The 27843-nt window shown below is 36.7% G+C and overlaps 1 protein-coding gene across 6 annotated transcripts in view; it reads left to right on the forward strand.

Moving 5' to 3' along the window:
- FANCC (FA complementation group C) overlaps positions 1 to 27843 on the forward strand; it is a 95821-nt gene that overhangs the window by 24468 nt on the left and 43510 nt on the right. For 3 of the 6 annotated variants that reach the window (XM_086868370.1, XM_086868371.1, XM_086868369.1), the window contains 3 exons: positions 10984 to 11157; positions 12714 to 12801; positions 18447 to 18541. In XM_086868370.1, the coding sequence (XP_086724496.1) occupies positions 10993 to 11157; positions 12714 to 12801; positions 18447 to 18541 (348 nt within the window). In that variant the 5' untranslated portion in view covers positions 10984 to 10992. The remainder of the gene's footprint in view (positions 1 to 10983; positions 11158 to 12713; positions 12802 to 18446; positions 18542 to 27843) is intronic. The other 3 variants (XM_086868374.1, XM_086868375.1, XM_086868373.1) reach the window with 1 other exon arrangement.

The raw sequence follows: 27843 nt of genomic DNA on the forward strand, positions 1-27843 counted from the left end.
AAACTTTGGGTTGTATATTAGGAAGAAATTCTTTCCTGTGAGGGTGGTGAGACCCTGGAACAGGCTGCCCAGGAAGGTTCTGGAATGCCCCAGCCCTGGCAGCATTCAAGGCCAGGTTGCATAATTCCTTGAGTGGCAGGGAGGGTTGGGACTAGATGATCTGTAAGGTCCATTCCCCTTCCTTGACATTGTATGATTCTGTGATCCCATCTGGTCAGCACGTACATATGGACCAGCTGGGTGGCTGTACATGAAATTAACCACAGGTTGCCATGGGTGAAAGTGTCGTGAGAGGCAGTGTGGGAGTTGGGGTGATGTTATGAGGAGTTACAGCAACAGAGGATACCCCTTTGAAGGCACTGGACACAGTTGTTCCATCAGTGGAACAGCCTTGGGCACTCAGTGTGCTTTTAAAGTAGAATTTATTTATTTTTTCCCTAAGACATACATTTCAGTACAGTGCTCTACAATTGTGAAGGTGCTTTTTGATTTTGGCAAAGAGGTCTTTCAAAAGACATTTGGGTGGAGGATCTTGAGACGGGTGACAAGAAATGGGTGAAACAAGTTTTTTCTGAAAAAAGAACTCAGAAAGTGTTAGAATCGTTTGATATACATGGAATAATTTACATGGAAATATATTGCATGAGATTGTTCCCAAATAAAAATCTAAAGTCTTTGATTTATCAGCTGTTTTTTTTAAAAAAAATACTTTTAATGAATACAGCATATTTTGTGCCAACCTGTTTTAAACAATGCATTAAAGTATGGCAGAATGCAAAGATCTTGCTACATGTATAGGTGATAGAACAGATCTCAAAAATCAAATCTTAAACGATTCAGCTTTCACCAAGAAGGGTATTCCCAGACCATATGTTTCAGTTAATGCTATAATAAATTGCTGTCATTGTTAGTTAGTATTATTAAAATGAAGACAATGGTAATAGTCATTAAAAAATCTGTATTTCCTTTCATGCAGCTTTGAAAATTAGAAAATTCTTTGTGCTTGGGATTTGGTGGCACGTGCCACCGGCTCCCAAGAACACTTTAAGTTAGACGAATGTACAGTATGTTAAATATTCTGTCCTTGGAGAGGAATAATAACTTTGCAAGTATTGCAGAATATTTAAAAATTAGTAAGACTTAGTTATGTGTTTTACTATAGAAGTAATATGATTTTAGATGGCTGTGACGAATGGTATGTAATGATTTGGAGGTGCAAAATATTCTTTATTAGTATTGTATTAATCATAATCTCATTAAACATTAATGAATTAATAAAGAGAATTCAAGGTTGTTTATATTAATGATCGTAATTTACTCTTCTGAATTTTAGAGGTTTTGATTACAGCTTCTTTAAAATTTGTTCAAGAATGCTTTTTCTCTGAGTGATGATAAAGGGCGGACTCATGTCAGATGATGTTTGTGAGCAGTTTCCGTTTTTAAACTGTCAGCCTTGCATATGGTTGCAGGGTTGTCACATAATACTTCTCCATGCATTTTTTACTTCCAATAGAAATTATATTTCTAAGCAATACTGTGAGCTATGGTTTCATAATTTTACTAGTAATGAGTTGTACAAGGTATTACTGGGCACAGTCTAAAGACAGATTACCTCCTCAAGTGTAGTCTGCACAGCATCGTTTATGGTAATGTTGCAAAATAAAGCCCATGAGTCTACTGCAACAAAATGAACTTTGTAAATCTTTGAGAGGAATAAATAAAAAAAAAATTGTAAATGGAGTAAAACTTATGTTGCCAAGAATTTGGTTTTAGGGGCTTTTTTTGGTTTGTTTGTTTTTTCTTTTTTCTTTTTTTTTTTGTGTGTGTGTGTGTTTGTTGGGGATTTTTTTCTTCTTTTTTTAAAAAATTAAACAAGTATATAAGTAAATGTACCCTTCTTTAAAATCTGAGCAGAACTAGTTAGGTTTTGGCAGTGGTGAAGCAGAATTACTTAACTAACTTTAATGATTTATTTAGTGTCATGTGTCAGAAGTGAGAATTGGATTCTTAGGCTTCGGACTCCTGAAGCCAAATTGTAGTGCTGTCCTTCCTCCCTATGAGTAGATTTAGTTTTGGTGAATTATTTAGATTAGGAATTTAAATTAAATCAGTCAGATCCATCTGATAGGTGAATTAGATTCAGTCATGTATTTTTAATAAATCTTGGTTAACAGTGTGACAGTGTTGAAGTATTCCAGATAGGACTGTAATAAGTTATCAACTAAATTGACATATGTGAGTGTCCAAGGAGAAGAGGCTAAGAGACATGCCACTAGCTAGTATTTTTTTCTATGCTGTACATTAGAAGTTCTCATTTATCATCAACCAACCCCATTCATAAGAAGCTCCCTTCCCATAAGATAAGAGAAAAATACAGCCTTAATTTCATGCTAGGGGCAAAATTATGAGGTTTTCATGAACGGATGCATTACTGACAAGTCAGAGGATACTCTGTAGTGCATTAAAAAGTAAGTGCTCATAAAATGTGCAGGAATAATTTACTGAAAATTCCACAAATCATTGTCTCATTGATTTGAATGTCAGTTCCTTGTCTTCAGTCTAAATGCTCACACAGCAAATTGTTGCTGTGGTATGAGTTTGACTGAGTGAATGACTGAACGACTTTGCTCTAGATGTTTCTGAGGAAACTTATCTCTTCTTGTTTGCAAAGAATGAATAGCCTGATTTAATGCCTGTGAATAGCATGAAACCTTGTCAATGGACTCCAGGGACAAGTATCTGTGGGAGTGTGTTAAGATAATGTACAACAAAAAAGGTGTAAATGTTGATGTGAATGTCATGAAGTTATTTTTATTCTTCTGAAGAATACATTTTTCTTTTTCTGTCAGATGTACTTAATGCTATAAATACATCTTTATTCTGAAGATTTTATTCTATGGCTATTTCTGAGTGTGAGTAGTCAGAGAGAGAGAGAGGGGGGAAAATACCTTTTATGCCAGAGAAGTGCATTCTTTCATTTGCAAACTTTCTTTAACTCTGGACTCTGAATACTTTTAACAGATTTTTTTACTTACACTTATTAAGCTGTCACTAGAGTTCATATAAAGGTGAGTATGTGTAATATAAAGTGGAAGGAAAATACTTCTCTGTGATTCTTATGTGGCCATTTTCTTTTTGACCATCATTGCATAAATTGTCATGTCATGCTTGAGGAGCTTAAGGTGAGTAATAGATTATCTTCGAAGAAATCCTTCAAAAACAGGATTTCCTAATAGGCTAGTGTATCTGAGATTTGTGTGTTTTATCTCCTTTTGTCATTTGTTTCCCCAGTGACTTTGAACAAGTTGCTTTCTGTTTGTTCCTCTGTTTCCTTATGCTTATGCAGAAATGCTTTAACTCTGTTAGAACTGAGGGATTTCAATAAAAGGTATATGCTTCATTAATAAATATTAGGGGTTCTTATAAAAATTCTTTGTATAAGAATTTTAACCCAGCTGTATGTGTAGATCTGGATATCAGTAACATAGCATTTTACCTTACTTCAAGTACTTGAGATGAAGAGTTTAAAACATATGTCTTCATTTCATATACCTGTGTAAGCTGGGGGGGTTTAGAAGTTGCGTGGCTATCAAAGAAGTACTGTTGGAAATATGAATCCCCCTAGTGTTCACTCATTATTTAGTTGTTCATTCATTTATTTATTTTATTATTTGTAGGAGGAAAGGTGAGTAGTCATTCTTCTCTACTGGTTGTGTCCCTGTTGCTTTTCCTCACAACCCCCACAGCTTAGCTGGAGGAAGAATATGCTCTGGCAGGACCTTTTTTAGACTTTCCCCTTGCCACCTTGTAATTTTAATATGTACAGGTGGAAGTAAATGCTATTCCTTCATACACTAATACAAAGGAATACACATTTTCTATTGCATTACAGGTCATATGTGACTCCTGATGAATGGATTAATGTTCTAACTTGCTGTGTACAGTTTAATGTATGTGCTTCTGCTCATGCTTGGACATGAGGGAATTACTGCATAGTATATCTGTTAATTGCAGAACTTAAATTTATAAAAAAGAAAGTGCCAAAGATTGGTGAATATGCAACATCCCTGTCACTTGATAGCTCACAGTATGTAACTGACATGAAATGCTGTTTATTCCATGGTAAAACTTTGAATTAATCTTTACCTAGGTTTTTGTTGGTATTTTTTCAGAGGATCTGAATTCTAAGGAAATAAATTTCTCTGTTTTCCACTCGAGTAGCATACAAATACAAATTTATAGAAGAGGAGGTTCTGTGATGACAGAAGTTTGGGTGATGGGTTTGGTTTACGAACAGAACAGAATGGACTATTTTGTAGGGACAAAAATCATCTACTCCAATTGCCTGACCAATTCACAGCTGAGCAAATGTTGACTTTGGTATTACACGCATTATCCAAATGCCTCTCTTTAAGGCATTTGACAGGCATGGAGCAAAGCCCACATCTGTAGGAAACCTGTTCCAGTGTTTGATCACTATGCTGGTAAAGAAAGATTTCCCAGTGTCCATCTGAACATCTTCATCCCCTGATGAAGCTTTGAACCATTCACACACATCTTGTTATTGGATTCCAGGAAATCCTGGGAAAAGGCCAGCATTCCCTCTCCAGGTCCCCTCCTCAGGGGGCTGTACCGAGCAATGAGGTCACCCCTGAGCCTCCTTCTCTCCAGACCAGACAAACCCAGAGCCCTCAGCCGCTCCTCACAGGATGTGCCTTCCAGCCCTTCCACCAGCTCTGTTGTCCTCCTCTGGACCACTCAGGGCCCTTCCAACCCTCCTCAGGCTGTGGGGCCCAGCACTGCACACAGGACTCAGGGTGAGGCCGCAGCAGGGCTGAATCCAGCAGGATGATCCCAGTCACAGCTGGTGATGCTGTGTCTGATGCAGCCCGGGATGGGGTTTGCCCTCCTGGCTGCCCGGGCACACACTGCTGATTCACCCTGAGCTGCTGCAGACCAGCACCCCCAGACCATTTTTTTTCTGAAGTGTTTTGTAGAGAAGAGGTTGAAGAAAGTCTTTCTGAAATGACAGTGTGAAATCTCTAATATTGGTTTTAAACTATGGGAGACAGTGGTAACTGCATGTAAAAGTTTAATTAAACTGAAAAAGTAGAATTAAAATTTGGTACAAAAATTGCTCATTGTCTGCGTTACTATAACTCGTTCATTTTGCTTTGGCTTACATGAAGCTTTGTGAGTGCATATTTGCTAGAATTGGGTAATGAAAACTGTATAGTCAGATAACCCAGATAACTGTATTGTGTCAGGTAACCCACAAGATTGGGAGCGATGCATTAGCTGGCAGATTTGGAATAGGAGAATGGGTACAAACAACAGATAAAATATAACAATTTACTATTTTTGCTAAAAGGCCTAATTTTTCTAATGTAGTTACTTGGTAAGCTCTTACATGGATGAGCTTCTCACTGTCATGAAAGCTTAATGTGAAATACAGGCTTTATTGAGATTAACAAAAATTTTGCCATTGATGTAAGCAACCAGCATTTCATTCGTTTTCTTGTAACCTGCAAAGTAAGATCTAACTTAAGTAGTGTGTAGGCTGCTTTTATCAGAGACCCGTACACAATTGATGTGTGATGTTACTGTAATTGTTAGTGAAGCTAAAGAAGCTGGTGTTAGCAATAATCAGACTTGTTGCAAAGTGTGGTGAAAATATTTTTATGTTGCCAGGTACCAGAGACAGTTCTGCCTTCTGTAGTTTGAAGGCTCCATCAGACCTGACGTCTCATTCCAGAGTTGCCTTTATTTTTGCATAGTTGTTATAGCTTCAGTGTCCCTTGTTTTCTGTGATAACAATGGAAATCTTTATTTCTGTTGTTGTCACAACAGTCAGCTGAGAATGAGATGGACTAAATGAAAAGGCCCTGTTCCAGCAAGCTAAATCCAAGGATATTTGAACATTAATTTTTGTTAGAACTATACTCCCAAAAGCTTTATTCTTCAAGCACAAGGAGAGATTTCTATGTTCCAGTGACCTGAGTGTTACCAAATAGTTTTGTTAGGTTTACTATTTAGATTGCAAAAAAAAATACAGAAACTTTACTGAGGAAATATATTGAAAGGAGGTGTGCTTCACACCCCCTTTCTCCCCCCTCCATTTCTAGGAAACTGTGAAGGTGTGTACTTGTTTGTGATTCTGTTTACCATGCCCAGGATGTAAATTTTAGCTTCTGTATTTTGAGTTATGTTGTTACCTCTGTGGTAGATCACTGATGAGAGGAAAGCAATTCACCTATGGAAAAGCAAGCAAGGAGCTGAAAGGTGAGCTAGCAGCCCCCTGTTTCTTTCAAGTCTGGCTTTTGTTCTGGAAGGTCCTGCTGATCTGCTTAACATCAGTGTGCACTGGTCAAATCTGAGATTTTCCTGATTGCCTTGAAACAAATTTTGATTTTCTGCATCCATCTGATTCCCTGTCTTCTGGTATGGACAGCTTTATGAGTCTTGCTGGATTTTGTTCTGGCTACTGCTGACATTGAAATTCTTTGAAACTAGGCCATTGTATGTTTGGTACTTTGCCAAATTGCATAGAGTCTTCTTCCAGAGATGAAAAGGTGCCTTACTATATTGCCTGTTTTCTCCCCTTAAATTTAATTTAAAAAAACAAACAAACAAAAAACCCCCCACATTTACTAGTGGTGTCGGAGTATTACTATCTTTGTTGTGTTCCTTGTAGGAGTAGGTTCCAGTGGATTGTGATCAGATTTTTTATTCAGTTTGTTCCTAAAAATCCATTATGTGGGCTGGTACTTACATATTTTGTATTTGAAAGTATAGTTGATTGTCTTCTTGCCTGTTAAGATTCATTATCAAAAGGTAACAAATAACATGTGAAATTCAGTGATATTTGTCCTGCTTTCACTTTTCCTGTGGACAGAAGAGTTAGATGGATGTGCTGAGATATTATTTCTGCTTTTCCCATTAAAGAGGGCTTTATTTTTTATTTTCAAGCCTCTTGAAATAGGGTAAGTTAAAGGGAAGATGTGCTGCTACAAGATAAGGTATTGGAACCAGAAAGTTTTAAAGTTAATTTAAAGGCAAATAAATAATTTTTGGGTCATGAAGCCTGATAAATGGAAATCACAAAATATGCTGAGTTGGGAGGGACTCACAAGGATGATCAAGTCCAGCTCCTGCCCCTGCACAGCACCATCCCCAGGGATCACACCCTGTGCCAGACAGCATTGTCCAAATGCTCTTGAGCTCTGCCAGGCAGGTGCTGTGAGCACTCCCTGCGGAGCCTGTTCCAGTGCCCAGCCACCCTTCGGTAGAAGAAAGCTTTGTCATGATCATACAGTCCTTGTGCAGGGAGAGGGAGATGTAATGTTCTCAGAGTATCTGAGAAAGGGGGATCTTGTATGAACTCCAGCAAACCTTGCTTCCTCAGGGCATCAGGTCTTCTCTAGACCTGCAGAGCAGCAGAATGCAACTGGAAATACCATTTTTTCAGATGGCTGTGATACGCAGATGAAAATTGTGCAAGAGGTTTAATATATGTCCTGTCCACAAAATTAAGCCCTGCTAGGGGCCACAGTTACTTAATGATTAAAACTGAGCTCTTCGTCCTGTGAGACCTGGTAACGTAATTCAGAAGGCAACTGTGTTAAATTACCTATTATCAGAGTAAACAGAAGAAACAAATATTGAGCACCTAGTAAATGCTAAACAAATACGGCCTATATGAATAGTGCAGCAATTCCTAGAAATGCCACTTTATTGTATTCTTATGTAGATCTCAGCATGATTTTGTAAAAAAATGTGAATTGATGGTAGTCCAAAACAGAGAAGAGCAATGCCTTTAGCATTTTTGTGATTATAATTCTTGAAAATCTACATTCAGCCTTGAGATGAGTTCAGTGGATGGTACTAATACATATAGTACTGATCATATGGTACTAATAATGCTGAGGTCGTGGGTTCCATTCCCACGTGCACCATTCCCTTCAGAGTTGGACTCAGTGATCCTTATGGGTCCCTTCCAACACAAAGGATTCTGTGACTGTGTAATAATTGCTGTAAGGAATTCTTCTACCATTGAATTGACAAAAGTAGTTCTTGTCCAGAGCTTTTCAGAAGTACACAACTCTTCCTCCTCTCTCCCCACCAAAAAGTGCAAACATCTTTACATGCCATTCTAATGGTTTATTCCAAACATGCGCTGCAGATTACATCTTCTCTTAATCAGGGATTATTTGTTCCTTATTCCTGATATATTAGGATTTTTAGAAGTTTCGGAAAACTGATTGCACAGAAAATCATGTCCTTTAATCCACTTTGGAAATGCATATCAAACTGACTTCTCTATTTTTTGTCCATAAATGGATTAATGAATTGGGCATTAAACTGCAGCTAAAATTTCTGAACTCTGCTTTAGAAACAGAGCGGTGTTTCATTTTCATCAGAAAATTATACAAAATATTCTGGATCAAGTCCAAAACATCCTTTTGAGGATAGGTTCTGATCCATAGACTGTATAGTTGAAGTTTTTTTTGGTTCAAGTCCTTTGTTTCTGCTGTCATGAAACAAGGTGAGGGTTTTGAATGGCACCATACATAGAACTGCTTTGTCTTGTGTTGTGTGAGTATTGCTGGTCTGTTGATGGGAGAATACTTTTCTCATCTTGAAGATATTCAGATATTTTAAGGGAATTATCTATCAGAAACAGTAGAAAAAATGCACACTTGCTGTTATCAGCATAGAGGAAAGATACATTTCTAAGATTTTCTTTCACTTGTAATTTGTACTGGGTTTTGTTTGGTTTGTTTTGTTTTAATAGTAGCAGTACTAAAAAAAAATTAATGTGCAACTCAGTCTTTCTTTGTGGAGCAATAGCTCTGGACCAGTTAAGGAATGAACAAGGAATCTCACTGGACCAGCAGTCCAGTTTATTTTGCTGTAATAACCAGGGAGATAAAACACCTTTCTTATTAGAGAGCTGGGATCTTAGACTTCTGGAAAAAGAATAGTGATGGCTGTGCCATTCTGCATACTGGAATAATAGAAACAGGTACTCAGTATATTAGATTAGCCTGCTTGATTTGCTTTACTTGGATTCTCAATTAATACTTACTTGACTCATTATTGGCCCCAAAAGACTGGGGTTTTTGTGGTTCCTCTTTTTTGATTGTTTTGTTTTTCTTTTTTAGCTCCTTTCCTGAAAGTTTTAGGAACCATTTTATTAGGGGTTTGGTTTTTCAGTTATTTGGGAGGATTGATCATGTCTGGGAACATCAGGTAGGCTCATTAATTTAATCCAGTGCGTTAGTTTACTTCCTGGCTTTAAATTGTTCTGAAAGTCTTTCTTGTGTCCTTGTGGTGATACAAGTCTTTGAGGGCTAATTGGCACTGGGACCTGTGTCACTTCAGCCAGCTACTTGTGATGGAGTGTCTTATAGCGTGTTTTGATACTTACAGAAGATCACTGCAAGATCTTGACACTGCACAGATCCCTTAAGAGCTCTGCTGACAGCAGAGTTGCAGATGAGAGAGTAGTAAAGAGCACAAGAACAGTGGCTTTGCTTGTCTTTGAACGAGTTTGGGACAGACACACATTGTACACTAGCAATCCAACAGCTAAACCTCAAATTTTTTCCCTTTTTTATTTTTCCCCCTCCCTGGACAGAGTCCAAACTCAAACGATAGCTGTGATTCACTAGGGGTTGGTTATCTATCTATCTATCTATCTATCTATCTATCTATCTATCTAGTTATTTAGTTGTTTGTTTATAATCAAAGAAAATTTTCATCAATCAAAAGATGAATAAATCATCAATCAAAATCAAAGAAATTAAGTTCATTAATTATCTTCAAATTTTTATCTGGCTCAGATTAGCATGCTATACAAATCTTGTGTTTGTAAGGGTTAGCTGTATGAAGCAAGTTTGGTTTGCAGTGCTGCTGTGGAAGTTGTGGTTTATTTATTTGGTTTATAGCTGGAAAAAATATATTTACTCATATCCGTGGCATCTATGAGTATCTCCAAGTGGGCAACAATTAATTTCTGGAAATTGCCATCATATTCTGTTAATTGACAGTTGTCTTTACAGTTTTGACAGAAAGAACAATGATTGAAAGGCTGCAAGAACTCATTTGGTCTTTCAGCCTAAGAGGTATTTCTTTCAGAGAGATTTAAAGGTTGTTTTACTGCCTGCTGTGCTATTATCTGTCCTTCTGTCAAAGAAAAATATAATAGTAGAGCAGGAAAAAGTTTGTGCTGTTTTTTGTTGTTTTTTTATTGGGGCAGTTTGGTTAGACTTTAATTGTTCTGACTTGGTGATAATGCTTATCTCTCAAAGACCAGCTTTTTAAAGTGAAGTGTGCCAGATGGGATCATTTATGTTATAGCTTTCATTCAGAACTAAGTTACATAAAGCATATGTTTCATAACATATGGTTATATTTTTCTCTCTTATTCATATGGCATACAAGGAGAAACAGAACTGAAATATTAAATTTATTATTTTCTGTAAAGGAGAATACTCTTTTTTTACATAAAACTAACCATCAGTTACAAATATAGAAATTACAATGAGCAAAGCCTCCTAGTGCCTTTTATTTTGATTGAGCCTTATTTTAATACTTTCATTTATCTTGGAAAGCATATTTTTAGTTTTTCATTATGCATAGCATGTGAAATGCAAGCTCATATTATTCTAAAATCCTGAATGAAATATTGATGATCAGAAATTTAGGTAGGTGTGAAGCGCTTCTGGGTGTTACATTTATTCTGAGATAATTTACTGATTACTGTGCCCCCTTTGCTACTTTGTCATTATGGGGTTAGTTTAACTTCTTAATATTACAAATAAAACTGCCACCCTTATGAGATGTATACACAGACACTCCCTACACCCCATTCTCTTGTGGATACAGGAAAGGTAGCAGAAATCTCTCTTTGGATATTCATTCTTGGATTGAAGCCAGTGTTCAGTGCTGCCTGATGTGGACTTAAAATCTTTTTCTTAGGATTGTGGAATGGCTCAGGACACTACAGTGCCCAAACTGAACTTTGAATATTGGTTGGATAAAGCTGTGGAATGGGGTCAAGCCACCACACTGGAATCCCAGAAAGATGTGTGCCTTCACTTGCCCCAGCTCCAGGAATTTCTACATCAGCTTTATGAAACAATAAAACATTTGGTAAGTGACTTTAGAAGGAAGAGTGACCTGTTTTGAAGAGGTCCTCCAAAGCAACCTGCCTCATGTTTTGACAAAACCAGAAGCTAACAGTAGCAAAAAGGTTTGTCTTGTTGACCTAAGGTACTGCTTGATCAGAGGGGCAAACTGGGGAAACAGTCACAGGTAATGCAAACAGGAGTGTGCTTCCTGTTTCCCTGATTTATTGTGAAAGGAGCTTTTTCTTCTTGATTTGTTGATGTCACGTGGAATTTCCCAGCCAATGCTCTAGACTCTTAACAAAATTCTTTAAATAAACAAGAATTTGATTCTGCTTGTCAGGTCATAAATTGGATGATTTAAAGGCCTTAACATGCAAAACTGTTACTGATCCTTTAAATCTTAGAGGGCCTTCTGACATGTTAACCCCAGTGTTACGGCACACACACTGAATTCTAGGAGCATGGTCAGATCACTGGCATAAGCTGCTGCCTGTTCTATTTATTAACTAAATTATTGTCTGCACTCACTTGAGTAAAAGTAGTTGTTCATGTTTAGTTGATAATATGTTTTTCTGAGCATTGCTTTTTTAGTGTAGATATTCAGTATAATTAATTTTAGAAGTACGTCATTATGGCTTAAGGCTTGCTTCTTATGGAAGTTTTTATTTTTAAATATTCTTACCTGTAGACTGCAGATTGAGGTTTGTTTCTGAACTGACTTTAAATGTTAAATTTTAGGTCAAATGTTTTGGGGGAGTGGAGTTTCTTCCCATGTTTGTACTTCTTTTCCCTTAAGAGGGAAAAGAAATGTTGCTACTTCACGTAATCCGAGGCATGGCCTGAAATGGACTTAGTGAATATGGCCTCAGAAAGCCTTGGTCTAGCCCCAAACATGAGACAATGTGAGGAATTTATTGTAGTAGTAGGAGATGATTATCATCCTTGCTACTTGCATGTTATCTCAGCACAGCGCTATTTTTCAAAGCCTTCATTTATTAGGTAGTAAAGCTACAAAAATGGAAAAATAGGCCTGATTACACAGGATTGTATATAAACTACATTGTCTATTACTTTTATAGTGAAACTGCTTTCTATTTGGCTAAATGTCAGTTTGTTACTGACTAGTCATTAAGTAAGTTAATTTAAAGAAGGTAAACAAAAGTAACAAAGATTATTTTATGCCATAGTAGGTATTAATTTCTTCAGAAACTGAGACAGTGTTTTATAACACTGATGATCAAAAATGTGTGTTAATTAAGCTTTTAATACAATGAAGTCTTATACTTGCTAGGTCCTAGCACTGATCTGCTTGCTGGGTGTGAGGTAAATGAAGACATTTTCTTATTTCTAATTTTCTAATTTTTTAATTTTCTAGTTAAGTATTAGGTAAGGAAATAAGTTTTAACTTACTTGAATGATGACATTGAAAATTTAACATACCTGCAAGTGTTTTTCTTTCGGAGGAAAATCTTTCCGATTGCAATTTACAACAATGTATCATTAATGGTTCTCTTAAACTACTCTTAAACTACTTCTGATGCGCAGTATATTTACTATCTCTTTGTTTTTATGTTTTAGCAGGGTTCCACTGCAGCAATTGAGCAGTTCCCATTAATTGGACAGCTTCTGGGAAGGCTCTGTTGGAATCCTTTTGTTATAGGATATGGTAAGAACGTGTAAAGATATTTCTGCATTAGTTCCATAAACTTTATTCTGTAGAAGTTAGCAAAATATGAGTTGTTATATACTGAGATTTTTTTTCCATAAAAACACAGCATTCTTTTTTTACTGAAGTAAAATTCTGAGGTAAAAAGGCTGTCCTTGTTATTTAAAATATATGGCCTTCAGAAATGTTAAATTCACTTTTGGATCTAATTAATTTCATGGTTTAGTTATGGAATCTTGGCTTTGGACCAGTAGATTTTAAACTCAGTGAGTGTTTATGTGCATCACGATTTCCATTCTCATTTTTTTTATTGATTACATTTTTTGGGTGTCTCAAAATGTAGAAAATTTTCAGATTACTTTCAACAGAAGTTCCTTTCCATATGCACCAGAATATTCTATTATATATGCTAAGATAGAAGAAATAATATTTCCGATACGTGTGTTTTTTAATTAGTCTACGTTATGATTGTGTTTGTTTTTATTGAATCCTTACTATGTATTTTCCGCATTTCTCCATCCTTAACTAGTGAAAATGTGCACAGAATCAAAATTAGAACAGTAAAGTAGTAACACAGGAAAAAGGCATATGAAAAAATGAAGTGCTCTTACTGGTGGTGAATATGTGTGTGGGTGAGAATATAGAAGAGAAAATAAATTTGGCCCAGGAAAATGGTTTGAAGGGAGGAGACACTCCTTGTGCTATGTCATCAACAGTTCTGATACATTTGTCAGGAACTGAGACATTAAAATTTTGATAAGTTACATACCATACTTGGTATGTCATTTAAGCAGAAAACTGATTCTGAGCTTCTCTGTGTGCTCCTTAAAAATTAACTTTCTGCCAGTCTTTTGCTCTTACTACAACTACAAATAAAATAAATAAAAAAATAAATAACATGATGTCCCTTCTGTTTTATGCTTCCTTTTGGGGAAATACAGAAAGGGGCAAATTTGTTTTCCACTAGAAGAGCTTATTAAGTCAAGCACAGCATACATCTTCTGTTTTGGCTTTGTCTTCTAGACAGCTCCAATCACAGGCAAAATGAACTTGACTGTAGAACACACAGTAGTTGTGTGTAATGCCAGCACTTCACCTCTGGAAGGAAAATTTGGGAAGGAACCATAGGTTTAAACTTAGACCACTTTTGCAGAGCAACTAATGTGTGCTTTCTAAAAAGCCTTTTCGTACTTTACAGATATATTTTTACACTGGAGACGTTTCCCTTCTCATCATAGTTTTTGAGTATGTTGGTAACCATTGATGTTTACAATTACACACACACTTTGTAAGTTTTTCTTTGGAATATGCAAGTCTTCAGATGATCAGTTTTTCTGATCTGACAGTATATTGTGTTATAGAAAGTAGCTTTGCCTATGTTTCTCATCAGAGTTGAAAGCTGTCTGTGTCTGCTTTTGGCTCCTTTTCACAAAAATCCCAGCAATATATTCTTGGTTTGCTCTCCTTCCTTCCTCTTTTTTGTGTTCCTTCAGCATTTTCTGAAGCTGCTTTTTCTGCAGGTTGGTTGTTACCTCTGAAGTTTGCTTGACAATGAAGTCTTAGTACAGCTGTTTCTTCCAAGTGGCAAGCAAGACAATTCAGAGAATTTTACTTTCTCAAAATGGAATCCTTCATTTTAATGCTTTCAGACTTTCTGACATCGATAGACCTGAAGATGTCTGCTTATGCATTCCTACCATTTCCTCTTCTTAGAGCCACTTGAGCACTCTTTGGACTAGTGGCATTTTAGATTCAGCAGTTTTTCATTTTGTTTGGCACTGATTCTGAAGATATTCTTTAAGATAGTGCTGGCTATAGCAGATGCTGACTCTCAAGTGGGTTTCATGTAATTTCTCGTTTGGATAAATGGCTCATTCAGGCATATGTCTGAGACCAGGCCACCCTCACAGAAGAAGGAACTAGTTTTGTTTGATTCAGTCTTTCATGCTAATAAGTGGAGAAGGAAAAACACTGTAGTTTTGCATCATGTCCAAACCACAATACCTATTGCCATAGATGAATGTCTGTTGGTGCTGGAAGCTGACATGGCTGACCACTCAGTGCAGGAACCATAGTCTCTGAGGGAAATCAGTCTCCTCATAAACACTCCTGAGGAGAAGGCAACCAAGTTAGCCTTATTTAGAATGCTAATGTGAGGGAAGCACGACTGATGAAAATCTCATGGATCTACTTGTGGTCCTGAACCACAAGGAATACATGAGGAATTCAGTCTTGGTTAGGAATTCCAGTGGTGGTTTTTTTTGTTGGCTTTTTTGTGCTTTTTTTTGGGGGGGGTGTTGGGGTTTTTTGGGGGTTCTGTTTTTTCCTTGGTGGACTGTGTGATTATCTTCAGAATCAGCAGAACCATTCTGGTTTGAGTTTTGAGCCCAAATGTCTTGAATCCCAAACTAATACTGTAAATGCTGGGAGATTTCTTGGTGGCTGTATATATCACTGTACGTGTGTGAGCATGTAAGCTTGGAATGGATTAATTTTCACAGAAAGTTAAGTTTTAGCTATTCCATGTTTTTGATATGGGCAAATCTCATATGTTTTGATACTTTCAGAGCAACAGGCTCTAAAAATAATACTTCTGGCTGTAAGATTAGGGTTTGCTTTCTTCTGTATGGCCACAGGGTATTTGTAAACAGAATGTGCTTGGGATTATTCAGACTACATTGTATTATGAGAAAAACACACCTTTTTGTTCTTTGTCTCTGTTTTTAAATATTTTTTTTTGTGACATTGGCAATAAAGAGGTACAATATTATCCTAAAGGTTTGGACTTTTGACTGGTTGTTTGGTTTAAGGTGTTTCAGTTTGTTTGTTTGTTTGTTTGTCTGTTTGTTTGTTTGGGGTTCTTTTCCCTTTTTTTGGTTGGTGTTTTGTTTTTCTTTTTTTCTCTTTTTTTTTTCCAAAGCAGCTTCCAAACTTTGTCTAAAGTTTCCTACAGAAATTTTTTATTCCCTTAATTGGAATACAACATTAACCTCCCAAAAGAAGTCCTGTTGATAGGTATAACCTTTTTTGACCTCTAACTTCCACCTTTGAATTTTTAATTTTATTTCTTTGGATGTGTTAATTGGTTATTTGGGTATTAGGCAGCCATTCATGCCATAGCAAGATTAAATGCCTTTGTTTGTATCCTGATAATGCTTTCCAGAGTATATAATGATGATAGGTTTTCCATGGATATCACAGTTGCTAGAAAACTGGGAGAAAAAAAATCCACCAGTAGGTTTTCTATGGCTCTGTGTTTGGTCTTTGGATATGATTATCTTTTGCAGCTGCTGTAATTATTTTAAGATCTATCTTAATCTTCACATCTTTCATCCCCAGTTCCAGGGCAGCTGTGAAAACAGTGAACCAAGGGTTTCCCTCAGAGCTTGTCATGGGGTATATCAGCAAGAGGATTGTATGGGCCCTTTTCCTGTTTTTCACAGATCTACGGGAGGCTACCTCAGTTTTGGTCAAAAATTAATTTTTTGAACTAGGGAAATTTGAAGTTGTACCCGTTTTTGGAAACTTCTGGCTTATCTATGAGACCAGTGTAGGTTGATTTCACTGGGGATGTAGTTTGAACCTATCTCAGTTAATCTGTGTAAACTCATTATGCTGGCAAAGTGTGCCAAGTCAGTTTATCAAGGCTTTGTTCTCATCATTTTTACTTTCATCATACTGATTTGCATTTCTGACAGGCAACAATACATGCAAAGTATTTTATAGTATGGTGCAAGTCATCATGTGTAAAAAAGTATCTTCTCATCCAGAAATCTATTCAAGCATTCAGATTTAAGTAAAATGACTCATTGATGTAGATGTATGCTACTGTATGAGTAAAAAGTAGAAATACTTGAACTATATGTATGTTGTTCGAGATATGAGATTTGGACTTGATGTCTTCTTCCCTGTCTTTTTCTGTGTAATTTATATAATAGAAAGCTGTAAAAAGCCAGACTTTATAATCAGGCAGTATTTTAGTATTAGTAATTTATAATATTTAAAATCTTTAATTTTCCAAGAAGGAATTCAGTATGATTTACTCATTTAAACAAATAAACCACTCTTTGTTTATTTTTTCCTCACAGATAATGTCATTACAGTGGAGATTAGATGGAAGGTGTTTTTGAAGGAGGTAGTTGTCTATTAGTGCTGCTGTCTGAATGCCTGTTGGATATAATCAGTTTAAGAACTTCTGCTGGGCACTGTGCAGAATGTGTCCTTTAACTTTGGAATTACAAAACCTAGGAAATTATTAGCCTTGTTAAAATCCACGTTAAAAGAAGTCCCCAGACACACAATGACAGAACACCCCAAACTGTGGTTGGTTAAAAGTGAATGCTTGGGAAACCATTTCTGTTGCAGAGATGTTAGTCAGTGGGAGGTCAGTAATGGCCTCCAGGCTTGTTGGACATTTATTGAGGAATACTGGTTTAAATCAGTGTTAATGTCTCTGGTCACCTGGTGAAAATACAGGCATTACTTAATGGACCTTTTATTTTTTCCTCAGGCTTTCCCAGCAAAGCACTTCTAAATAATACTGTTTATTACATCCTGGGTAACAAATACACAGAAAACAAAAGAAATTACTCATTCAGCTTGATAATCAAAATGTTTCATAATAAAACTTCTAAAACTAGTAGTATCACTTACTTGTATTATTTTTAACAAGAAGCTTATTGCTTACTAAGTGAATATTATATCCGAACTACATTCAGTTTTCAGAATTTTCATTTCAATCCCACAGCTTTGTTCTGACATTAAATTCACTGTAGAACATCTTGGTATGTGCCAAAGAACATTAGAAAAAAAAAAAAACCCAAACCACCAAAGCCTAGTGGAAAGAAAGTTGTGGGAAATAATCATGAGTTAAATGGCTGTTCAGCTGCTTACTTCAGATAATCAGCTCCTCTATAATAATATCTGGGCATCTGAACAATGAGAGTTACGGTCATTTTGTAGTAGATTCTTAAAGTAGAGAATTAATTTCAAACAGTAGGTTAGCATTAAGTAAAACCCAGACTGATCCTGAACAGAAAATCAGATTAGGATTTTTTTGCATCATTATTTGGCTATTCTCCTGTCGGCTGTAATCTAATTTTCCTGAGGCATGGAGACTCTTCCTATATTTTTACAGAGAACTTGGTATTTTACATTATAGTTTTGAATGATTTCATACTTCGCAAAGTAGTTTTTCGTAAGTGAGCATACTTGAGTTGTGCAAGCTTTAGATACAAAGTAATAAACAATTTTACTACTGTTGACTTTTGTCTATTATTAATGATATTATTTAGATACTAAGTTGAAAGTTCCTTGAGGGTAGCTTCAGGTATTATTTATGTGAATGAATTACTAGGTCCTGCAAGTTTCTTCAGATCACCTAACTATTGTATAGATTCTGAACTCTATGGTACCTTTTAAAGTGCTGTTCAGGAAATGATTACACAAGATGTATATAGTGATTAACGTTAAATGTGTGGTATGAATCTGGTAGAACAGGAGCAGCATTAGTCGAGGCTGATACTTAGGGCCTCAGTTTTGTGGATGAATAGGGATTGTTGTGTGTAATTCTGCCTGTGTTTTGTTTTGTTTTGTTTTTTTTCTTTACCCTGTAAATGTATTTTTATTTACTTTTTTCCCTACAGATGAAAGCCAGAAGGTTCTGATGTGGTGCCTATGTTGTCTGTACAGCAGTGAACCGCAAAACGCTGTGGAGCTGAAGGCCAATAGCTGGGTACGGGTAAGTGAGTGAATCCTTCCCAGGGCTGCTTTGATGGTCTAAAGATGCTGCATCTGTAGCATGACACACTGTCATTCTGCCATTTAAGAAACTGCTCCAAACACAAGTTGCTTACATATTGTGTTGAAGTGTATATATATATATATATTCTAATTATAACACAGTGGGTGTTTAGTTTCATTTTAAATCTTCAAAGGATGAGGCATTTTACATTTGATAGTTTTGATGCTCTTGACTTCCTAGATTCACTAGGTCTAGAATCCTTGAATAATGAGCAGCAACCTCAAATCATGGTAAAAATATAAATGGAATTTTTAACATTTTTTAAAATATTTTAGTCCTCACAACTCATGAGAGTGTAACAACCTCATCATTGTTTATGTACAGCTTTGCTAAAGCTGAAGATACTTCCAGATTTCTCTAGGTAGATAATTTCTTGCTTTCTAGTTTATTTTGTATGTCAGATTATCTAGATATGCATGTAATAAATACTAGGATTTACAAATTACTATAAAATAACTGATGATGTGATGATGCACATTTTCATGCAAGTAAACCACTATTGTTGATTTAAAAGCTTAGTCTTAAAAATACGTTCTCACAGTCTTTTAGGCAGCCTTATATACATCTGTTTAGTTCAATGAAAATTTGAACAACTTAATACTAAGTAAAATCACCCTTTTTTTTACTGTCTTTAATGTTTTCCAGGAGACTTTTAAAAGTATACTTTTAATTCAAAGTGTGGCAATGCTCGAATGCTGAAGTAAAATGACACAATTTTTCTGCCTTTTCTAATGTTGTAGTTTTGCTGATTCCTTGTAGTCTTTGATAGGAAATAGGAGAGACACAGCAGTATGCAGTTAGTTAGCAAACAGTGTCCATTTTTCTTTTGAGAAGCATAACATATATGTAAGCATTAATAATGCATGTTAATAACATGCATTAATGATGATAAGTGGTGAGGGAAAGATGTACCCAGGCAGTCTACTACAGACAGCAAAAAAGCCCCAATTGTCTTAATCTATAGCATTTGACTCATCAATTGATTCATGTAATTGAAGGTGTTGCTGATATAAGAAAAAGTATCAGGTAAGCAGGAGCAAACAGCTGGAGATGGATGGAGATGAGGTTGCTGCTTTTGTCTTATACGGAAACTTACATGTCAAGTGTTTGATTCAAACCACCCTGCAGAATCAGAACCTGCAGGAATTTTTCCACCTGCTCTGTGTGTTTCAATCACCTGTAATAGCCACTCTGACTTGATGGGTCAAGAGGTAACCTAAAGGTTAGGAAAGAGGGCATGGAGGAATTCAAAACACAAACATATCTTACTAGCTATCTCTATCATTCAGCATTTACCTGGTTGCCTTGGGATTAAAAGAAAGGGTATTATTAAATAGTTTTCTATAATTAGTAGAATGTCTTCTCAGTTTTTTACTGCCCAGTGGGCATCATCACAAAATTTTTTTGAAGAAAGTGGCTTTATTTCCCTTTCCTGATCATTGTAATTCTAGTCACCAGCAATTGTGATACAGTAAGGACTGTCATGCTTATTTTTGCAGAACGTAAACTAAATATTTTGCTACTCTTCAGGGATTTCTTTTGCCATCTGTGATAGTGATGTATATGTTAAAAAACCCAAAATGTGAGGTTGTATCTGATGAGAAAATTACATTGTTTGGTCAAGTTAGTGTTGAATCTCTTCTTCCTTGGCTTTTATAGCTATGTACACTGACCGTGAAATTATACCTTGCTTTTTTTGTCATGGCAAGCATGAATTCCTGAGGGGGGCCTTTCAGTCTGTCTTTGGCTAAGGTCACTGAGAGGAAGATCTCAAGTCTGAGATGATCTCAAGCACTTATCTCAAGTCTTGTTTTTAGCTACTAAATTGCATTTTCAAAGTTGCAAAAAATGTATTTAAAGTTTAATGTATTTAATGCTAGTTTACTTTTTAACATTCCTGCCATTGTCATAGAAAAGCTGTGTTGTTTTTAATGTCAGGAAGGGTAGCTACCCACTTGAAATGCATCATTACTACATTTCTGAAGCTTAAGATTGTGCAGGTCTGTAAGTCCTTTAGAAGAATAAAATGTGGAAAGAAATTTGTTGACATTTAATTGAAGTGTGCAGTGTAGACGGCAGTATTTTTAGGATTAGATGCTACTTAACATGGTAGGTATTTTTGGTTTTGTTTGTGATTCTGAGCCTTAGTGTTGGAATCCAGGTTATGTAGATCTTTTCTAAAGCCAAGCACAGCACAGGAAGCCAAGATACATGTTGCCACAGATTTCTCACTAATAAAAACGATGGTGACCTGGTGAGACCAGTCTCTAAGAAAGTTATTTAGTTTCTCCAGCTGGCCTTCTCTGAGCAGAGATTTTTGGAGCTGTGAAGTACGTATGGTTTTAAGATAGACTTCTCTGTAATGTGGCTAGAATAGCTTCCTTTCACTGCATGTTACTCTTGCAATCACATTGCTGCAAATGAGGGCTTTTCTGAAGCAGGTTTCCTTTTTATTGACTTGGCCACACCTTCTTCTCTGCTCTCAGTTTATAAACTATGTTTATGAATTGTTTATGACTCTGGAATTTATTTCCAATACTACTTTTATTGTGTTGGAAGGCTATACATACTTACGAGAGTGTTACAGCCCATCTGTCTGTTCATTGGGATAAACAGAAAGTTAATATCCTTTTAAAAATTTTTGTCTTTTTTTTTAATTTATTTTTTTTCAGTGCTTTACTATCCCTCAAATGAATACAAAGTAACAAGACAGTATATACATAAGAGCATAAACATAGGCCTAGAAGACATCTGAGGTTTGCCCTGTTTTAAGAGGTGGTTGTTTTTTTTTTTTGTTTGGCCAAGTTTTCCTTTCTGAAAATGTGAAAATGTGTAGTTTTTCCACAAATCTGTATCCTGTGCATGGCCATATCTATCCCCATCTTTCTTATAAACCCCCTTTAAGTACTGATAGGCTGCAGTAAGGCCTTAAGACCTTGAAATATGACAATTCTACTTTGTCTGTTTTATGGGTAGAAGCTTATGTTGTAGGACATATGGCTTATATGTATTTGCTAAAATATGCGGAATGTGTGAGGCAAAGTTTGAAACTGGAAACTATTGTTTGTAGAACATAGATAGTAATGATAACATTGTTGGTTATTAGCTATTGTCTACTAACTTAGAAAAACAGTGGTGTATATTTTTATATACCAGTAGATGGCATTCTTCATACTACATAGAGGTATACATATATTAATTTTATATTAATATGTACACAGTTTTCTGTTTCACAGCATTCTAAATAATAAATACGCTTCCAAGGAAAGCTGAAAATTTATTTTAATAGTAGTCTCAAGTTTAGAAGCCAGCTTCTCTGCTGCCCTTATTGTGTGGCATTGTTTTGACTCTTAGTTTCAAATGTTGGTTGCACTAGTGAGAATTCCATGTTAAGATTCCTGACATTTTTGGCAACAGTGCAGGAGCCTCACTAATAAGAAAATTAATTTTATTATCTTCTTTGCTGTGCATTCAGTTAAACAGTTTTTTATTTTTCTGCCTGTAATTTTTCCACAGTTGTAGAATAATTCTATCTGTTTATATTCTTATATTCTATCTGTTCTATATGTTTTCACTTGTTTTGATAGTGACTGATTCTTGATATTTAAGGGGGTTTTTAGTATTTAGGGCTTTCTATCTAAGGATCTGTTATATTAAAGAGTGTGTGTGAAAAGTTTATGTGTGAACACTTCAGACCTTGGTTCTGAAGTACTTACTGTGAAGAACTCGCCATGCAAATAGTTTGAGTAAAAAGAAGCATGAAGAAACAGCTATTCCTTCTCTCTCACCTCCTCCTTCTTTCACTGCTATGGAATTACAAGTAATATGCTGAACAGCATGGGTTTTTTGTTTTGTATTTCCCCTTCTTTCTTTTACCTTATTACATGGTTTCCTAGTAATTCATTTACCTATGGTCATGCTTTGTATTTTTTGAGGACAATCTATCTATCTGTAAAGAATGTTTGTAGTATGTCTCTCATCATATTACTTGGTCCGCTGTTCCCATGTTTTAATTTATTCTGTTACCTTTCTTTTTGCTGCTGCTGCTTTCACGACTCGATTTTCCGTGGGCGCGAGGTTTTCCCCGCGATGCCGGCTGCAGCAAGTCATGCTCTCTCTCTTCTGTGTGCGGTCCCTCGCCGGAGCCAGCCTTCCCATCAGCACGGGCCAGCGGCGAGAGCAGCCAGGAGATGGCGATCTCAGCCCTGAATGGTCGCCACTGTGTCCGGCACACGTCCCTGCGTGCCCAGGCGTGTCACTCGGATGTTGTTAGGGGTTAAACTAAGGGTGCCACTGCTGTGGCCCTTCCCGAGTGTTCCCTGCCTGTGTCTCGATAAAAAGGCAGTATTACACGGTGGGTTGCTGACAGTTGCTTAAACTTGCCATGGAATGGCCTGGGTTGGAAAGGTCCCTCCCACTAGGCCAGGTTGCTCAGAGCTCCATCCGGCTTGAAAACTTTCAGGGTTGGCACGTCCACACCTTGTCTGGTAAACCTGTGACAGTGGTTTACTACCCTCATAGTAAAGAATTTATTCCTAATATCAAATCTAAGTCTACTCTATTTTAGTTTTAATCCACTTCCCCTTGTCCTGTCACCACATGCTCTCATAAAAAGTCTCTCCATCTTTCTTGTAGGCGCCCTTCAGGTGCTGGAAGGCTACAATTATGTCACTCCAAAGCCTTCTCTTCTCCAGGCTCATCCCAATTCTTTCAGCCTTTCCTTACAGGGGAAATGCTCCATCCCTCTGGTCATCTTGGTGTCCCTCCTCTGGACTCACTCCCACAGCTCCATGTCCTTCCTGTGCTGGATGCAGGGTTCCAGGTGGGGTCTCACCAGAGCAAAGCAGAGGGTGAAAATAAAACCTGGGCAGTTGTACGTTACGCTTCATTTTCAGCTATTCTGTGTCACAAAAGTTTTCCTTTCTTATTTAAAACTAAGACCAGTCATTAAATAAATATTTCTCATAAAAAAAGGAAACAAGAACAGCTCCCATATTTCCTGGTGCTAATGGATGCCTGTTCTGGAGACTTTTGTGAACACACAAGAGATTCTGAATAATTACAGGCTAGTGATCCCTTTTGTCATATTGCATTGTTTATGTTTGGAGTGTTTTTAGGTTATTCCTATAATTTATGATCAGTTAAAGCCTTGAAGCACTGGAACAATGTATTTTTAGACATTTTATTGTTATACTATACAATTATTAATGTTCTTAACATTCATGACAATTAATGTTCTTAACATTCAGGACAATTCTCCACCCCCTGTGGAGAGGGTGGGAAATGCAGATTTTAATTTCTAAGGTTATAATTTCTAAGCTGATTGAAAAAAAAAAAAAAGGCCATCCAAATTGGATCCAACAAACCCCAGTCTTACAAACTCACAGCCAAGAGATCACAGTACAAATCAGAATTTGGAGCAAGTGGTGAGCTACATGTTAGCAGTTATAGTCCAAAGTTGTGATTGGTTGTATTCATCAAGCATCAGTTGGACAACTGAAGCCAAAAGAAAACAAATAAGGATATGCCAGTCAAAGCTAAAGCATGGGGAAATGGAATAGTCATTTTGTCAGGGCAACTTACCAAAGCAAATCTGACAGGGAGGGAGGAAAAAAGGTGAGCTGAAAGAACACGCAGCTCAAAAAACACTTGATTGAACTGAATAAATTTTGCCAGAAGCTGGGACAGTGGACCAAAAAAACCAACCAACCAAAAAACCCACCAAACAAACAAAAACAAAAAAAAAACCCCAAACCAACCAAACAAAAAAACAAACAAAAAAAGAGAAACAAATCCCCCCAAAAAACTTCCAGTTCAGTAGAGTAGTACTCAAAGTGCAGAACAAAGCTGAAAATGCCCAGATGCTCTGTGTCTCTTACCTGAAGGCCATCTTTTCTGGTATATTTTTTGGGAATACACAAACCCAATACCAATGAAAGGTTACTGATTTAAATATATAGAAAGAGATGCGATAATGACACAAAAAGAGGGATGTTTCTGGCTGGTGGCAGATATTAAGATTTGCATAACATCAGGCTTGCTTTTAGAAAAGTAGTTCCAGTTCAGCCCTCTCCACAGGGAAAGCTTTAAAGTTCATTTACTTGGTTATCATTTGGGCTGGATTCAGCAGTCTCTTTTTTGTCACCAGATGGCAGGAACATATTTTCTAAAAGCTAAGAAGTTCTATGATCCTCAAAGAAAATAATGATACCCAAACCCAACAATAAGTGAGTATGGTCAGAAACTCCAAGTCATTTTTGAGCAATGCAGAATTCCTGAGCTAAGTGAAAGAGGCACAAAGGGTTTTGCACAGGCGTGGACAAAAGTCGAGCAAGACAGATTGTACTGATAATGTCACACATGTGGATGGACTGTGTAAAAAGTCTTCTGAATAGCCTTCATCAAGTGGCCTGAACCATCCTTATGTTGAGTGTACTCTTGTGCAACACTCTTCAAGAAGCAATCTGTGCAGATCTTGAAAGGTTTTCAAAACAGAACAGAATAAATAATTTATTAAAAAAAATCCTTTTTCATATTTTTGTGAGCATCTCTTCAAAAAAACCCAGAGGTGGTATCACTGCAGTCATATCAGTTAAAAAGGGAAAATGCTGCTGGTTTTGCCATGGGCCTAACAAAAGCAGGAGTAAGAAATCATAGTCATCCACTGACCTTAAAATGCTTGTGGATTTTTTTTTTTGTAAAAATTGAGCTTCATCTTAAATAATAATAAGCCAGTTGTGGCCGAAAGGTCTGCAAATAAATTCAGAAATGAAACACTTTTAACACTTTCTTAAGTATCACATTTGCAAAGGTAACTTCAGACCCTGAACAGAATTGCTGTTGGCTGGAAAATTCAGTAAGCTTTTATAAAAAAATTCAGTGAGGCAAAATGTAGATGTAGATCAACTCTTAATTCATATAAGATCTGAGAGTATTCAATAGAGAGGCTATTAGAAAAGACTTATTAGTGACACCTAGTGAAACTCAGTATTGAGACCATTATATTTCAGTGGCAGTGGAGAGTAGCTGAGTGACACTTCTGCAGCTGTGCCTTGACACTGAAACGGCACAGTTGCACAAGAAGAGCAGGGCAAGTCCAGTGACAGTCACCAGCTGTGAGTCCAGTGGCTGCCACACCAGCCCCACAGTGATGAGGCAGGCCCAAGGTTTAGCTGTGAAGTTGGGGTCAGGCTCCAGGGCAGCAGGGTGTATGGCCAGCCACAGGCATGGCTGCAGCTTAGCTCAGGCAAGAACCAAGTGCCTCGAAAGTGTCCCTGCCCATGGTGGGTGTGTTGGAGTTAGATCATCTTCAAGGTCCCCTTGCAACCCAAACCATTCTGTGATTCTGTGCAGTTTGTACAAAGAATTGGAATTACAATATTCTCTTATTAGGTAAGAATGTTGATTTGATTTTGGGGCCAATACTTGCCATCTTTCAAACTCATTACGTGCTATTTTTATTTGTATGCATGCTTTGTCAGATGGTTAGGAAAACATTAGAAATTGTTAGGAAAGGACATATGTTAAAAGTAATCCAAACATGATGTAAAGAGCTTTTCTCTTCTTTTCCTAAAAAGTATTCTTTTAATAATGAATTCTTTATAGGAGAAAATCTTCAAATTCACATTTTTCCAGGAGACAGGAATTTAAGGTAACATGAAGAAAATATTTAATGCACAAATTAGAGTGAACCTCTATATCTATTCATTAGTTTGCTTTTTAATGTTAGGAAGAGCCTAAATTACTTGTGAATTGTCATTCCACAGGGGAAACGGGCCCCAAGACCATCTAATGGAAGAAGTATTAAAATAATGTTGGATTTATAATAAAGGATGTCTCTATGAGATAAGAATACTACTTTAATGACATATATGGGTAATGTGTCTATTAAAAGGCTTATGAGTTGCTAGAGGATGTACTGAGAAACATATTTTTTCCTTCTTATCTTGACAGCTTTGAAAGAAAGAGATTAAGACCTGAACAAAGATATCTGAGTTAAAATTATGAACATACTTCACCTGCTATTTATTACTGAGAAAGTTAAAGGAGGAAGAATCTGTGTCATAGAGCATAGGCTTTAGCAGGGTTCTATTATAAATACAGCATTTTCAAACTTTTTTGTTGTCTCCTCTCTAAAGGGAAAAAAAATGTGGTAGCATTTGGACTAAGATAAGTAACTAGTTGTTTTGGACCATTTCTGACATTTGTGATACTATCACTGCAATATTTTAGCATGATAAAACGCAAAATAATCAGAAGGGAATGTCAGTGTAAGAGAAAGATGGGAAGGAATGGAGCTGGGGATCTGGTTTTCCCTAGCAGTTATGGGGAGAGGGATGTCTATGTTCCAGGAGGCATGCATCCAAGAGACAAATGGAAAATGTTAAGTCTCCTGGAGGCCAAAGTAGTTCAAAGTTACTTAATCACTTTCTGAGACTCACTCTCGTGGTTTTACGGATCTTACGGCTTTTTTGGGTATGTTTGGAAAAGCGTTGCTATTCCTTCTCTAACCTGTGCAAATAATCATCAGGAACTTTGATCACTGCAGAGATCGTAGTGTGTTCCTTCAGATGAAAGACATCTGATGGTGATTAAAGTATGTATCTTGTTTATACTTTTCTTATTAATTTTTTCTGTGTTTTTCACTGGTCCTTCAGGAGTCTTTGTAGCAATTTTCCTCAATCACTATATATGGAATTTACCCTTGCCTTCCATCAACAGCTTACATGTAAGAGGGTCTAAAGATATTTCTTCAAAGTGGTCTGGAGTGCTTGGAGATAAATGGGCTTTTACTCAGTCCTTAATTGTTTTCATTCAGCCTTGCATGTGATATGTCCTTTTTCCCTCTTTTGCTAGGTGGTGGCACACTGGTTAGTGTAATACCTTGTAGTTACAGCCAGTAGACAATCTGTGCTTTTCACAGGAGCATCTGCAGCCAACTCCTGGCAAAATTGTTGGAATGGTAAAGGCTGACTGTACCATTTGTTAGAGTGCAATAACAGCTATATGTTGTACACAATAGTGTTGTACTGCTTAATTTTTGTGTGGTAAAACACCAAACAAAATTAAGAGAATGCATGTAGTGTTAGTTTTGAACTCCTTTACCAGTTAGTGCAGAGATCAGAATTCAAAATAAAAAATCTGCTTAGAGGACTGCTACTTATTTTGGTATTTAGGGCTTACTTTGTTGTTTTCAAAGTTGCTGTTGCTATTACATATTAAACATTCTTCTAGAGGAA

Source organism: Cyanistes caeruleus, chromosome Z, assembly GCF_971803275.1.
Source record: "Cyanistes caeruleus chromosome Z, bCyaCae1.hap1.1, whole genome shotgun sequence".
In the NCBI taxonomy this organism is placed as follows: Eukaryota; Metazoa; Chordata; class Aves; order Passeriformes; family Paridae; genus Cyanistes; species Cyanistes caeruleus.